The sequence below is a fragment of the Micromys minutus genome (genome assembly GCF_963924665.1).
Source record: "Micromys minutus genome assembly, chromosome: 18".
NCBI classification, from domain to species: domain Eukaryota; kingdom Metazoa; phylum Chordata; class Mammalia; order Rodentia; family Muridae; genus Micromys; species Micromys minutus.
The window spans coordinates 1546482-1560087 of record NC_137953.1 but is presented as its reverse complement, the minus strand read 5'-3'; the positions used below and the strand labels follow the sequence as shown (position 1 = coordinate 1560087).

General features: G+C 42.8%; 1 protein-coding gene across 1 annotated transcript; it reads right to left on the bottom strand.

Moving 5' to 3' along the window:
• Positions 1–5101: 5101 nt before the first annotated feature.
• On the bottom strand, positions 5102–13524 carry SNRNP27 (small nuclear ribonucleoprotein U4/U6.U5 subunit 27). The gene is made up of 6 exons (XM_080931864.1): positions 13456–13524; positions 12030–12150; positions 10801–10913; positions 10137–10216; positions 6155–6219; positions 5102–5448 (listed from the first exon to the last, which is right to left on the bottom strand). The coding sequence occupies exons 1-6, from the start codon at positions 13487–13489 to the stop codon at positions 5394–5396; spliced, it is 468 nt and encodes a 155-aa protein (XP_080787990.1). The 5' UTR covers positions 13490–13524; the 3' UTR covers positions 5102–5393.
• Positions 13525–13606: the final 82 nt, after the last annotated feature.

The window sequence follows — 13606 nt, the reverse complement described above, 5'->3', positions numbered from 1 at the left end:
CCCAGGCAATCCTCTGATTTACATCTATACAAAAACAAAACAAAACAATCCCAACAACGACAACAACAAAATGGCAGGTACACAGACCTGTAGACAGCCACAGAACACAATTCAAACGGCCATAACGCACAACAGACTTGGTTGCAATGGAGAGGCAATGTTGCCTGGCATGTCCAAGGATCCAATCAAGGGCTCTATGCTGACACACACACTGAAGGCAGTTTCTTCATGAAGGCATGGAAATTGAAAATGGGAACAGGAAAAAGAACCATTTGGAAAATTTTAAAATTGTATGTTGTTTGATAAGTTTAAAAACTAAAGTATTGTATGCAACTATTAAAGTAACCAACTTAATATTCATAAAAATGCTTTGTTTCAGCCATTTTAAACATCTTGGGTTTCATATTTCCTCCCAAGTTTACTGTGAATATCTGACATCTTTTCAGTCTTTCATTTTTGCTCTCAACAGTTTGTTTCAACCCAGTCCTATTTCAGGATCATAATTCTACCCCTACAATTACCCTAATGGAAAAGTCATTTCTTTTTAAAAGGGTAGTCAGTGTTTGAAACCCAAACCAGAGAGAATAAATAAAGCAAGTAAGTTAAGCACCTATAAGTCTAAATTCAACTCCAAACAAAAATACCCAATCACATAAACACCAGAGTAAGACTAAGAAATATGGCAATTTCCTTTCCTGGTGACAAGAAATGGATTGCTTACACCAACTAGGACTTGACGTTAGGAACAGAGTATCTGGCGCCATCTACTGGCAATGAAGCAGAAATGGAAAACAAAGGGTGCTCCAGCTCAGTCTTTTCCTACAGTTGGGTTAGTCACTGGAAGCAGGAACTGCTAAGTAGGCCTTGCCTCCCAAACATGAGAGTTCTAAAATACTTGGGCCCCAGCTCTATAGCAAGAATTCTAATACAAAAGATGCATGTGAAAGCATAAGAAAGGTGCTTTTCAGCATGCAAGATAAAACTAGGAACGGAGTAGTTAAATGGAGAAACAGAAATGTATGACATGGTTATCTAGTCTCAGTCCCACAGTCTGGCTCTCTCCCTCCCATGCCCTCAGTTGGGTGGAAGGTCATTGCCAATGCTCAGCTCATATAAGGAACCCAAGGGGCGACTTTGTGGAGCACCAGAACTTGATCCTGCATAGCACTCAACCTCCTGAGAGGCCCAAGGCACAACCACGTTTATAAAACCACTATGAGATGAATTTTGTCTTTTTGTTTTAAAAAATGTTAATTTTGGATTTTGTGGAATTGATGTCATTTTTTTTTTGTGTGTGTGTAGCGAATATCCAAACAGGACATTTCTGCTTTACTATTAACCTTTTCCTGCTGTCACCTTAAACACTTCAATGCCATGCTTCCCTCATCATGACATTAGAACCTTCAAAATTTCTAACAGAGAAATACACACACACACAAATGTACACACACCTAAATATTATATTGTGCAGGACACAGAAGAGGGTAACAGAGCTCTTTAAAGGTAGACTTAACTTACACAGGCACAGAAAGCTCTACAAGGCTCCATATTAATCCAGTTGTAAAATTATCCCTACATGTTATTTGCTTTAAAAAAAGAAAGACAAAGAAAAAGCAAGGTCTGAGAAGAAAGCACACCATAACCCCAGCACTGGGCAGGCGCTAGGTCTGTGACGGGCTTGCAAGCAGGCTCAGTGGCTAAGAGCACGCTAGCTCTTGTACAGACCTGGGTCTAGCTCCCAGCACCCATATCAGGTGGCTTACAACAGCCCGAACTCCAGTTCTAGACGACCCAATGCCTCTTCTGGTCTCTGCATGCACATGGTGCACATACGGAAGAGTAGCCACAAGTGCATAAGTACAACTTAGACATCTGCAACTTTTTAAAGGGAAATCAGTCTTATCTCAGCTAATGACTAAAATACTTTCTAAAACCAAGCATTATATGGTTAAGACAAAAACCAGAAGTAGCTCAGTGAGAAAGCCGACAGCACTGCATTCCAATTCCAAAGGCACTAGGCATTCCATGGGGCTGGAGCAACAGCAGCAAACACAGCAAGCCCCACTTCTCAGATGAAAGAGCCAGTTTGAAAATATGGAGGACACAGGCCTGTGCTAGGAGTGTGAAGGAATGTAGAGGTCGGCGTGGAGAGCAGGTACACCTTCCTACACTGCAGGGAGAAGACAAGCTTACACGGGTCATTATACAGCCCAGTGCTTTTACTTTTACATAGACAGGCTAGGGAACTGAGAATAAACGTGTTCACTGTAGCTGGGTGTAGTGGTGCACACCTTTAGTCCCGGCACTGGGGAGGCAGAGGCAGGCAGATCTCTGTGAGTTTAAGTTCTAGGGCTGCCAGGAGACAGAGAAAGACCCTGTCTCAATAAATAAGTAAACAACCAATCAAATAATAAAATAGGTGTTTACATAAAAGTGTACTAGTATTCATAGAATACTTCTCACAAAACTAAAAGCATCCTGAATGCCATCTGCTGTTGTTGAGGTGTTAGCAAAAACAAGGTGTAGCCTCAGAACAGAGCATTAGTGAGCTGTAAAAAGGACTCCAATTATGCCACAGTGTAGAGGACACTGTGTGAAAGGAGCACACGACTCCACGCACCCAAACACAACAGGCACATGCTAGAGACACAGCACATGTCAGTGACTGGTAGGGGGACATGCTGGGGATACACCATTTCAATTCAAGGTTTCTTTGGGTGATAAAGACTCTAGTTGTGAAGATGAATGCCTGCCTAAATGAACACACTAAAACTGCCGTCAACTTCAACAGAATTTTTTTTTAAAGATTTACTTATTTTATTTATGAGTCCACTGTAGCTGTCTTCAGACACACCAGAAGAGGGCACCAGATCCCATTACAGATGGTTGTGAGCCACCATGTGGTTGCTGGGATTTGAACTCAGGACCTCTGGAAGAGCAGTCAGTGCTCTTAACCACTGAGCCATCTCTCCAGCCTGAACAGAGTATGTCTTATGAGCTATAAATCTTATCTCAACAGAGAGAAGGAACATGAGAACATCTAGAGGGGAGGAAACATTCCAGAGGAAGGAAAAGAAAGTGGAAAAACTAGGCTGGCCTGAACACAGTAGATGTGAGTGCAGATCACACAGGACGTGTGCTTTACACATGGAGACTGCAGCAACACGGACACTGTCCTAAGAGTGTCACTGAAACACGTAACATGTGACACTTGCTGTCAGTGGAGAGAGCTGAGCAGCAGGAGCAGGAAGGGGACCATCTGCAGCTGCTGCAGTGGGACAGACAAAAGTGCAATTCTGAACTTCGAGCTTGGTGGTGGTAAGCAATGGTCAAAAGAAAGTCAAAGGGATTCCCAGTCAATCTAACACAGGGCAAAAGAGAGAGGTTGAGGATGACCTCAAAATTTGTCTGAACGAAGGAGTAAAGTTAAACAGCTGTCTACTAAGTGGGGGAGCCTCAGGAAAGAGTGCAAGAGGAAGCAAGGGCCCTCACACTTGAGGGACCTGACACTGCAGGCACAAGCAAGGCTCTAGATAATGGAGGTCCGACCTGGCATGCACAGCCAAGGCCATGTGGGAGACACTTAAAGGCCCCTGGAATTAGTGAGTCAGAGGACAAAGCCCTGGGCATGCCAACACACAGATTCTTAGAGGAGCTGGCACAAAGTGTGCCCCTGGAAGAGAGCAGTCTGTTAGAGGAAAACGTCCTAACCATGCTCCCCATTTCCTCTTAGATTTAAAAATCTAACCAAAGGGAAATGGAGATCATTATGCTAAGTGAAATAAGCTACCTGGATATTCCATGTTTTCACTTCCATGTCAAATCCAGACTTAAATTTAAGTACACGCTTACTTACATATAAGTGGGGTCATGAATGTATAAAAGGGACCATGAAGGGGAGGAAGAGATCTGGACAGAGTAGAGGGGAAAAGACAAGGTACTGGAATATCCATCATATGAATGCAGAAGGAGGAGAGACCACAGGAGGAGGCAGAGATGGGGAGAGTGAATAAAAAACAAAGCAGAATGATATAGACCATGAAAATGTCCAACAAGACCCATTACTATGTATGCTAACCAAAAATTTACAAGGACATTAAAGATATAGTCAAAAAATACAAAACCATGAGCCACAAATAATTATAAAACTGTTTAAAATTCTAAAAGATTGTAATACTCTGAATGTTAGCATTAGTGGGGGCCATAATAAACCACAGTCCATCTGCAATAAAACAGAGGGACTTTACCAACACTGCCCAATGAACACTTTGCTGAGAGCCGTGGTACAGCCGACGTCCACCGAAGCTCACACACACACAACTATGTCTCTGCACTTACGGCTGTCTCTGAGTGGACATGCAACCCCTTATTCAGTGTCACGCATCTAAAAAGCCACAGGATGCCATGTCTCTCAACAACAATATGAACATAAAAATATTCAGAGTAAAGCTGGGCAGTGGTGGCAAATGCCTTTAATCCCAGTGCTCGGGACGCAGAGGCAGGTGGTCGGAGTTGGAGGCCAGCCTGGTCTACAGTGTGAATTTCAGGACAGCCAGGGCTACACAGAGAAACCTTGTCTCGAAACAAACAAAGTTAATAGTATTGAGGCAAAGGTTAGGGAGGGCTGGATGTACATTTTACTTATTATCTCCTGGGTGGGAAGAAATACATCCATAAGAGCCTGAAAAAGACACATACAATGTTTCTGCTGTAGATTACAGGGAGGTTGGCTTTTCTTCTGTTGTCTGGTTCTCCTAAAGTAGTTTTATAGCAAACATGTATGGCTTTTGTTACTGGACATAGTAAATAATATTTTGGGATGAAGTGAAGAATATAGAAAAATCCAAAGCTGTGCATTTTCCATTCTTCCAGTTTTTAACTACCAAGAATCAAGATATCTCATCTAAGCCAGCATGGGGACATATTGCCAGCAATATGCCAGCAATGCAGAGCTTGAGGCAGGCGGCATACCCCAATTTCAAGGTTAGTCTGGGCTACATAATAAGACCTTGTCTCAAAACAAAACCAGTCTATGTGTAGAAAAAAAGAGAGACTCTTTAATCTAGTAAATAATAAAGATATTTGTCAAAGAAATATAAAATGAGTAGAAACATCGTTTTATTGGGAAGACATATGTAATTTACTTTCAGTTTTAAGAACACCTAGCAAGCATCCAAGAAGAAAGCACATACAGTTTCAAAGGAACAAGGACAAATGGGCTGGTGGCCACCCCAGGGACACTGCCTCAAAAGTAAGTAAGGTGGGTGTCATAAATAAGACTTTCTTACTTTATAAGAAGAACCAAGATCCTGTTTGATGTATATTAAATACAAAATATAAAATACTCTCTGACCCAGACGAAGGGGAAAGTTGTCCATCCAATACCCCAAGGCTCATGCAATAAAATCCAGAGGTCTGTTGAATCCCCCTTTGCGGTTCATGTACTGCCTGTGATAAAAAGAGAAAAGTATTTTTTAATTTTTGGATTCATTTTAAAAGTATAATAAAAGCGTTCTTCAAGAATTCAAACTAACAGCACCTTTTCAAATGGCAACATTTTATCTGGGTATGATGGTGTATGTCTAGACTCACCAGCACTGTAGGGGTGGAGGTGCAAGAATTGGGAGTTCAAGCCCAGCCTGGGATACATAGAGACCCTATTCTCAAAAACAGGGCGAAGGAGATGGCTCAGTGGTAAGAGCGGCCTTGCAAGCATGTGAGATGTAAAGCCTGGCACGGCTGCTTAGCCTGTAACCCCAGCAGTGGGGAGAGCTCACCGACCAGTCCAGCCAGAATTGAATTTCAGGTTCAGAGACCCCACCTCAAGGCAATAATGGGCAGAGCTAGATGCTAACATGTATATCCGAAGAACGTTTTAATACATCCGAATCCAAACAACAAAGACAATATACTTCATAGGAGCCAATCTTGGCAGATAATTGTGATCCCGACATTTGGGCGGCAGAAGCCCAAGGACTGGGTCATGTTTATCTTAGTCTGTGTGTCTCAAAAGATGAGGTATGAGGAACATCCAAGTGAGGGAGCAAGCACACACGTGCAAACTGTGGAAATGTCAACATTTCCTAAACACAATAATCCTGTAATAACACTTTTTTACAAGCACAGACACACATGGTCCCGGGAGTGTGCATACCTGTATTTCCTCTTCTGAGACACATTGATGGCGTAGGCGTTTACAGAGCCGTCTACCTTCCTCCCCTGGAGAGAGAGAGAGAGACATATTAAATACCTGGCTCACATAGGGCCAGTGGGAGCATCCTGGTTGGCAAAAGCCATTCAAGGAACAGGCCCAATGAAGGAGAGGATGTCAGTCCCAGAGGACCCCATGAACTTCCAAGTGTTACGATTCTGTTCATACCCAAGCATCAATGTGCAAACAGGCAAACATTTGGGGCTGGGAGGCACTCAGTGGCAGGGCAACTGCCTCACGCACAGTCCTCAGCACCACAAAACAAAACCAATAAGCATCCAGTTTTCATGTGACGTGTAAGGCAGAGGAGCAAATTCTAACTTCCTTCAGAGACTTTTGGAGCAGGTACAAGCTGATCTGGTGCTGTTGGCTTTCCAAATGTCTGCCTCCTTCTCACTGTGGTCCAGACTCTATGTAGCCACTTGCTGCCGCGCCGTTCCTCATGTCTGCGTAATCTTCCTTGCCCCCATCCAGCCTTTAGCTATCTGGGTGCTGACCACTGGTCAGGGTTTAATCCAAACGATCCGGTTGCGACAGCACCACTGTCCTTTCTAATCCCTGAAGTATCGATGTCAACTGTGCCTTCTTTGAAACACCACACGAGTGACTCTGTAATACTGTGCTTTCTCCTGAAAGTGCAGGCTGCTGCTTTTGCTTGTATGGACTTTTTTCAGATGGATTCTAGCGGCCCAGCCCAGCCTCAGTATGTAACTGAGGATTACCTGAGCTCCTGCTTTCCTCTGACCAAGTGCTAGGATCGTAGTATAGGCATGTGCCACCAAATGTGGTTTGAACCTCATGGAGACTGTACTCTCAGGCTCTAGGTCACACTGTACTTGGCAAAAGTCTAGAAAGACATCAGCTTAATATGTTATTAACCAATGCAACAAAACACGCTAGTGTGACTGCCCTCCTCCATTAGGAATGCAGTTTATCTGTGGGACATATTACTGAACATCTGCATTAGATAAAAGTAGGGATTCTGATCACTGACCTGTGTACAGCTGAGCTTATACATTTGAAATGAGAGCTAAGATAAATATTTGTGATTTTCTTTCTTCCTTTTCATGTATGGAATTATGTGTGTGTGCACACTCATGTGCATGTGCTAATGCAGAGCCAAAGCTCTATGTTGGATGTCTTCCTCAGTTGTTCTCCATCTTTTAAACGTTTCAGCACTATCTTCTGTGTGCTGCTCACACGTATACACTGCTCAGCCACCTCCCTGGCTTCGACCTCACTTGAGATGAGAGCTCTTACTAGAACTCATCAGTCCTGCTCGAGTGGCTGCTAGCACGATCTAGGCATTTATCTTCCATCTGTGTTTGTCCCTGCTCTGCTGCTGGGAATACACATGTGTGCCTCAGAACCAAACTCTGGTCCTTACACATGCGCAGTCAGCACTTTATGAACTGAACCATCTCCTAAGCCCCACTTTGGACTTAATTTTCAACTCCTATTTTCACTTAAGTTTTCAAGAAAGCAGTAATACTGAGCAAACTCCTAAGAGCAGGCAATCTGCAAGACCTTGGAAGACTATTAGCCTTACGATGGAACATCATGTTTGTCTTCTCACTGTGTGCAAGAGCTGCACATTACTAACACTATTCTCATGCATGTGGGGAGAGAAAATTATCCATTAGTAAAAATAAGGAAACTATGAATGTCTAATAGAAAGAAAAATGAACGAGCCAAGAGACTTTAACTGACAGACACAAAGCCAACTGTACATGAACCAAATTAACACCTATGTGAAGTGGTTAGAAATTTACCATATGGGCTGGGCTGTGGCTCAGTGGTACATAAAGGACCCATCGTGCATTGAGCCAAACCAGACCCAAGTTGCTCTCATTTTATAGCATCTAAGAATGCTTACTTAATGTCTCCTTTACAAGCAAAGCTCTTCTGACTACAATAAGTCAGCGTCTGGAGACTTTACAACCCTCAGGAATTACAAATATGAATCAGGCAACAACAAGTCCAAAAACCACGCTACTTCATACTATTCTAAGAACAATAAAATCAAAATAGCTTCACTCTGTAAGTACTGTTATTTGCTAGGCATATATTAGTAATAATAATGATTATAATACATATTATAAAATACTCTGAACAAAAGGAGAACATGACTTGGGTGTGTTGCCACACCCCCAGAATCACAGGACTCCAGAGGCTGAAGCAGGAGGGATTACGACTGTCTCAGTCACAAGACACTGATAAGAGGATCTGGTATTTTTAAAGACAAAAAAGCTGGATGTTAATAGTGTTAAATTCTAAAATGGAGTCTACATAACCACTGCAAAAGCAAGACCTTAGAGAGAAAAATACTTCAAGATACAGTTACAGGACAGAAGCCCAAAAAGGCTTTAGTAGTACAGGAAGTGATTCCAAGACAGTGTTAGATGGGCATTCACATAGAAAGCTCTGTGGTGGAGAAAACTATCAGCAACCTGAAGAGACAGCCTACAGAGCTCAGAAATCAGAATCCTTGCCAGCTACACATGAAGCGGAGCATTCACATCAACAGTCCCATAGAACTGCAGCAAGTAAACACCGAACAAGAAAGAAACCCTGCCTTGAAAGACCAAAAACAAACAAAAAACCCAATCCAAACCAAACCAAAAAACCCAAAATAAACCAACCCCAAATCAAGTCATTTACAAGAAAATGAATGAAATTAGAAATTCTTAAGTAACTAGACTCAAAAAGACAAATGTTTTCTCAAATGCAAATCCTAAATTTTAATTTTTTATGTATGTGTATGCACATACACGTATTGGGGAGTGGATCGGTCATGAAACTAGAAAGGGAGAATCATGTTTCTTTTCTTGACCTCGAACAATGTCTATTTTCTTGTAGGCATAATGTTGAATGTCACATAATTAACTGTAAACAAATAAAGAAATGAATTCTTATGAAGAAAAAAGAAAGAAAGGGAGCATCAAAAAGGAGAGATCTTTGGGAATAAGGGGGAAAGAAGTCAGCAGAACACACATGACAGGAAAGTCAAATGAGACTCATTGGGGAGGAGACAGTCAGGGCAAAAGCAGGGGAGAGGGGTAACATACAAAATGGCCTCTCGTGCCCACTGTTTATACACTGAAGGAAAGGAAGAAGAGCTGGTCTTACTTCTGTCCCTCTCAACAGTGTCTTGGCACTCCTTGGACAGTGGTGGGTGCTCCAGACCGTCACAGGAGTGAGAAAGGAAACCTTATAGAACTGAGATGACACTACCCACCAACACCACACCGGGCACAGGGCCAGCAGAGGTGGATTCTTTCTGATAGTTTATTTCACAACTGAGCTGCCCTCCCTTACCTCAGTCTACCACAACTCTCGCCTGTCCTCCATAGTGTCCCCAAGGTCACCTTCCTGCAACAGAGTTTCATGTCACTCCCCTGTTTAAAATCCTTGCTTTTGCTTAGAGATTTACCTCTATTGGTAGAGCACTTGCATGGCATTTGTGAAGCCTTGGGTTCAATCCCCAGCACCACACAGCCTGGGCATGGTGGTGCCTGTCTGCAAATCTCATCACTTGGGATGCAGACGTAGGAAAATTAGAAGCTCAGGGTCTTCCTCAATTATGTAACAAGTCTGACACCAGCCTGGGCTAAGTGCTATCTTGTCTATAAACAAAAAAATAAATATTGTGGACCAAAATTCTTGCTTCTTAATCCCAGCACTAGGGTGACTAAGGCAAGAGTTAGAGTTTCCACCATGAACCTTGTACCCTCATACTTGAAAAGCACTCGCAGATACATACCCTTGAAGCCTGAGTGTGTGTACACCCCCTCAAATACTGTACAACAAAATAAGTTGTGCCTCTGGAAGAAGTTATCAGTGACAGCAAAAGAACATGGAAAACCAGGAAGGTGTAAGGAAAAAGTCGCCCTCGAACATGTAACCGGCTCCATGCTCTGCTTACTTTTGTGGAGTCAAAAGAGGCAAATCCCATTAATTTCATCATTTCTATTTCTTCCTCCGTCTTCCCCTCCAGATCTTCCTCTGCAAAAATAAACGACAAGTTTTGAACTCTCACCATCACACATGTGGGCGCTCAGAGGTGCACATCGGACAAATGAAAAGAGCAGCAGCAAACGTGCACACACTTCACCTCAGCAGCAGAACAAATACAAGAAAGGCGAGTCTAACACGAGAACCGCTATCAACGCTGCCCTGCCAGAGGGCCCACTGTGTGGTCACAGAGCCTTTAACACCAGCCAGATGCAACATCACCATGTTTTGAAGAGATTCCCAAATAAATTTTTTTATGTTTTTAAAAATACCTTTCTTAATCAGAACCAACACACACACTAGACATTCACTACTGTATTATTAAAATCAAATCTCAAGATCATACATAATGAACCATATAAAAGCTTAAAATTACACTTTTTTTTTTAAAGTCCAAAACTTTGGACTTGTCTTGGAACTCTGTAGACTAGGCTGGCCTTGAATTCAGAGATCTGTCTTCCTCTGGCTCCCAAGTGCTGGGATTAAAGGTGTGTGCCACCACTGCCTGGCTTCAAAATTAAACTTCTAACATGACTGAAATTATCTAAAAAAGTCTGCTTATGCAATAACATTACCAGTAATCTGACGGTCTTTGTTCTTTATTTCTTTAGTTTCTTTCTTTTCCTCATCTCTTCTTTCTTTCAGTCGAGAAGGGGAGGGAGATGTGGATCTATGTCGTCTTGGAGACCTAATGTTTGTGAAGTAAAGATGTTAGAAACACACATGCAAGGCAATCCTGTTGATCTGTACAGTCTCCCCTGAGCTTCTGACGAAGCCTGAACAACACCAGACTACAGAGGCTAGAGCAGAAAATTTTGTAAAACCTAAAAGCCTTCAAAGTTTCCAAGATGAGCAAGATTAGACAGAGAGATGGATCTGTGGCTAAGAGCAAGAACTGCTTTCGCAGAAGACCCAGGTTTGGTTCCCAGTCACCAACAACTACAGTTCCTGTCATCTGACACCCTCTGGCCTCCATGGGAACCTACAGGCATGTATGTGGTACATGTAAAATTCATGTAGGTGTACATATATGCATGTACACACACACTAAAAATATTATAAGAGAAAGTTTATAACTGGTCCTGTGAGATGGTTCCAGAGGTAAAAGTGCTGGACAACCTGAGCTGACTCTAAGGATCATGCAGTGAAAGGAGAAAACTGACTTCCAAGTTGTCCCTGACATTCACATGCACACCTGCATACCCCCTCAAATGCAATAAAATTTTAAAAATGAACACACACACACCCCTAACAAATATCCTCCTAAATGGCTACTGATGTTTTTGAAGAATCCATACCTCCCTGTGGGTCACCTGTTGTTGAGCACATAGTTAAAAATTTCTTACTCTACCAGATTCCATTCTAAGGGGATTTTATTCACCATTCATTGTTGATTTTACAGAAATCTCCCTGGGGCTGGAGAGAGTGGCTCAGTGGGTAAAAGCACTGGCTGCCCTTCCAGAGGAAATGGGCTCTTAGTACCCACAGCACAGCTCACAACAGCCTGGAACGTGTTTCTGATGCAGCACATACCAACATATATGAAGGCTAAACACTCACACACAGAAAATAAGAAGGACATGTTTGCTGGAAGGCTATGCTCTGATATAGTGTAATTAAACCATCTGCCAAGAGTAGTGCTAGTTTCAGAATACTGTGATTGAACTGCTATCTCACAAGTCATAGCACCCTTCCACGTGATAAAGGCAAAGTCAAGAGCATCTCCTGGGCTTTGTTATCTGTATCTTTGTAGTCAAGCTTCTGGTTTGTTTTTTCTTTTGTTTTGTCTTCTGTGTACACTCACCTGGAGCGTCTTCGGTGTGGGGATCTTGAGCGACTCCTTCTGCGATCTCTCTCCCTAGACCTGGACCTCTCTCGGCGTCTTCTTTCTCGATCCCGAGATGTGGACCTGGACCGCCTACGTTCTAACAGACACAAAAATAGCAGAGCTAAAGGTTAATTTGAATACCTAGAGCCATTCTATTTCGGTATAATGAAAGGATATTCATGTATATAACTTCTATGTAAATATAATGACGTATATTGAAGCATAATGAAAGCCACTTCTAGTAGTCATAATAAACAGTGCTTTTTAAAAAAAGTCAGCTGAGTTCGTGAGAATAGCCACAGCTAAGTGACAGAGAAACCCTGTCTTAAAAAATAGACAAACAAGAAGTAATTCTTGTGCATAGTGACACTTATCTGTAATGCCAGGACTGGAGAACTGGAGGCAGGAAAAACAATCATTCAAGACCAACATCTGTATGATAAGGCCCGATGTGGGTGGAAAACAAAGGCTGCAGGGTATTGCTCAGGAACAGAGCACTTGCCAGGCCTGTGCAAGGCACTAGGTTCAGTTCTCTTGAACACACAAAAATCTACCAACGCTTCAACACATAACTTCACTTAAAGTCAAACAATGTGGTATATTTAAAATCACTAACATTTAGACCGTTTACACAATAGCTTAATATCCAGTTAGTTTATCTCTTCAATCAGGATTATATTTTTAGCACAAAGTTTTGTGGTTTTTGAAAGTATGGCTGTGTATGTCCCCACCCCCACTTGTTCAATTTAGCACGGTCATACTAATTAGCAAAATCGTCAACGTAGAGGTATTATCCTCCCAAAAGGAAATCCAATCTATTGAAAATTTACACAGGCTCAATTTGCTTGAAGCCCTGGTTGCCTAGTAAGAAAATTGAGTATACACCAGTTGAAGGTGAGCCTTGTTCTAGACATCTAGAGACTAATTCTAATCCCTTAACATGACTAAGGGCACAGAAATCCTTTGAGTTTGCCCCAAAATCCCACCTTACACGGCCTCAGTCCTGTAACTCTCAGAGGCGTGGATACAGATGACATTAGGATATCCGCTCTCAGACTCTTAAACACTTCCAACCAATGACCTAGGCAGGGCACTAATATTTAATAAGCATTTATGAGCCAAGGCAATCACATGCTGAATGTTATGGAGGGTGACGTTAATTCTCACACTAAAGTTACCCACGACGATTAAGGGAATTGGACTAGAGAATGGCGGGCTGATTTATGACTGAAGCACGGTCCCCCAGAAGCTAAGCGAAGGGACTGTGAAACTCTTAATTCAGGGCGGGGCTGAGGAGAGCAGGCCCCGGCCTCGCTCCGTCCCGCACGCTCCCTGTCCCTCGAGGCTGAGGACGTGGGTAGCACTGGTCACCGTCCCTAGTCGCGAGATTTTCTGAACTCACCCCTACGCGGGGAGCGGCTACGACTTCGACCCATCGGAGTCCTCCTCCTCTTCCTCCGACCGCCCCGGAAACAACCCCACAACTTCCGGAGCAGGCGGAAGTTGATTTTGGTGACCTACTGGAAACTAGCTGGACGCGTTGCGAAGGTTCC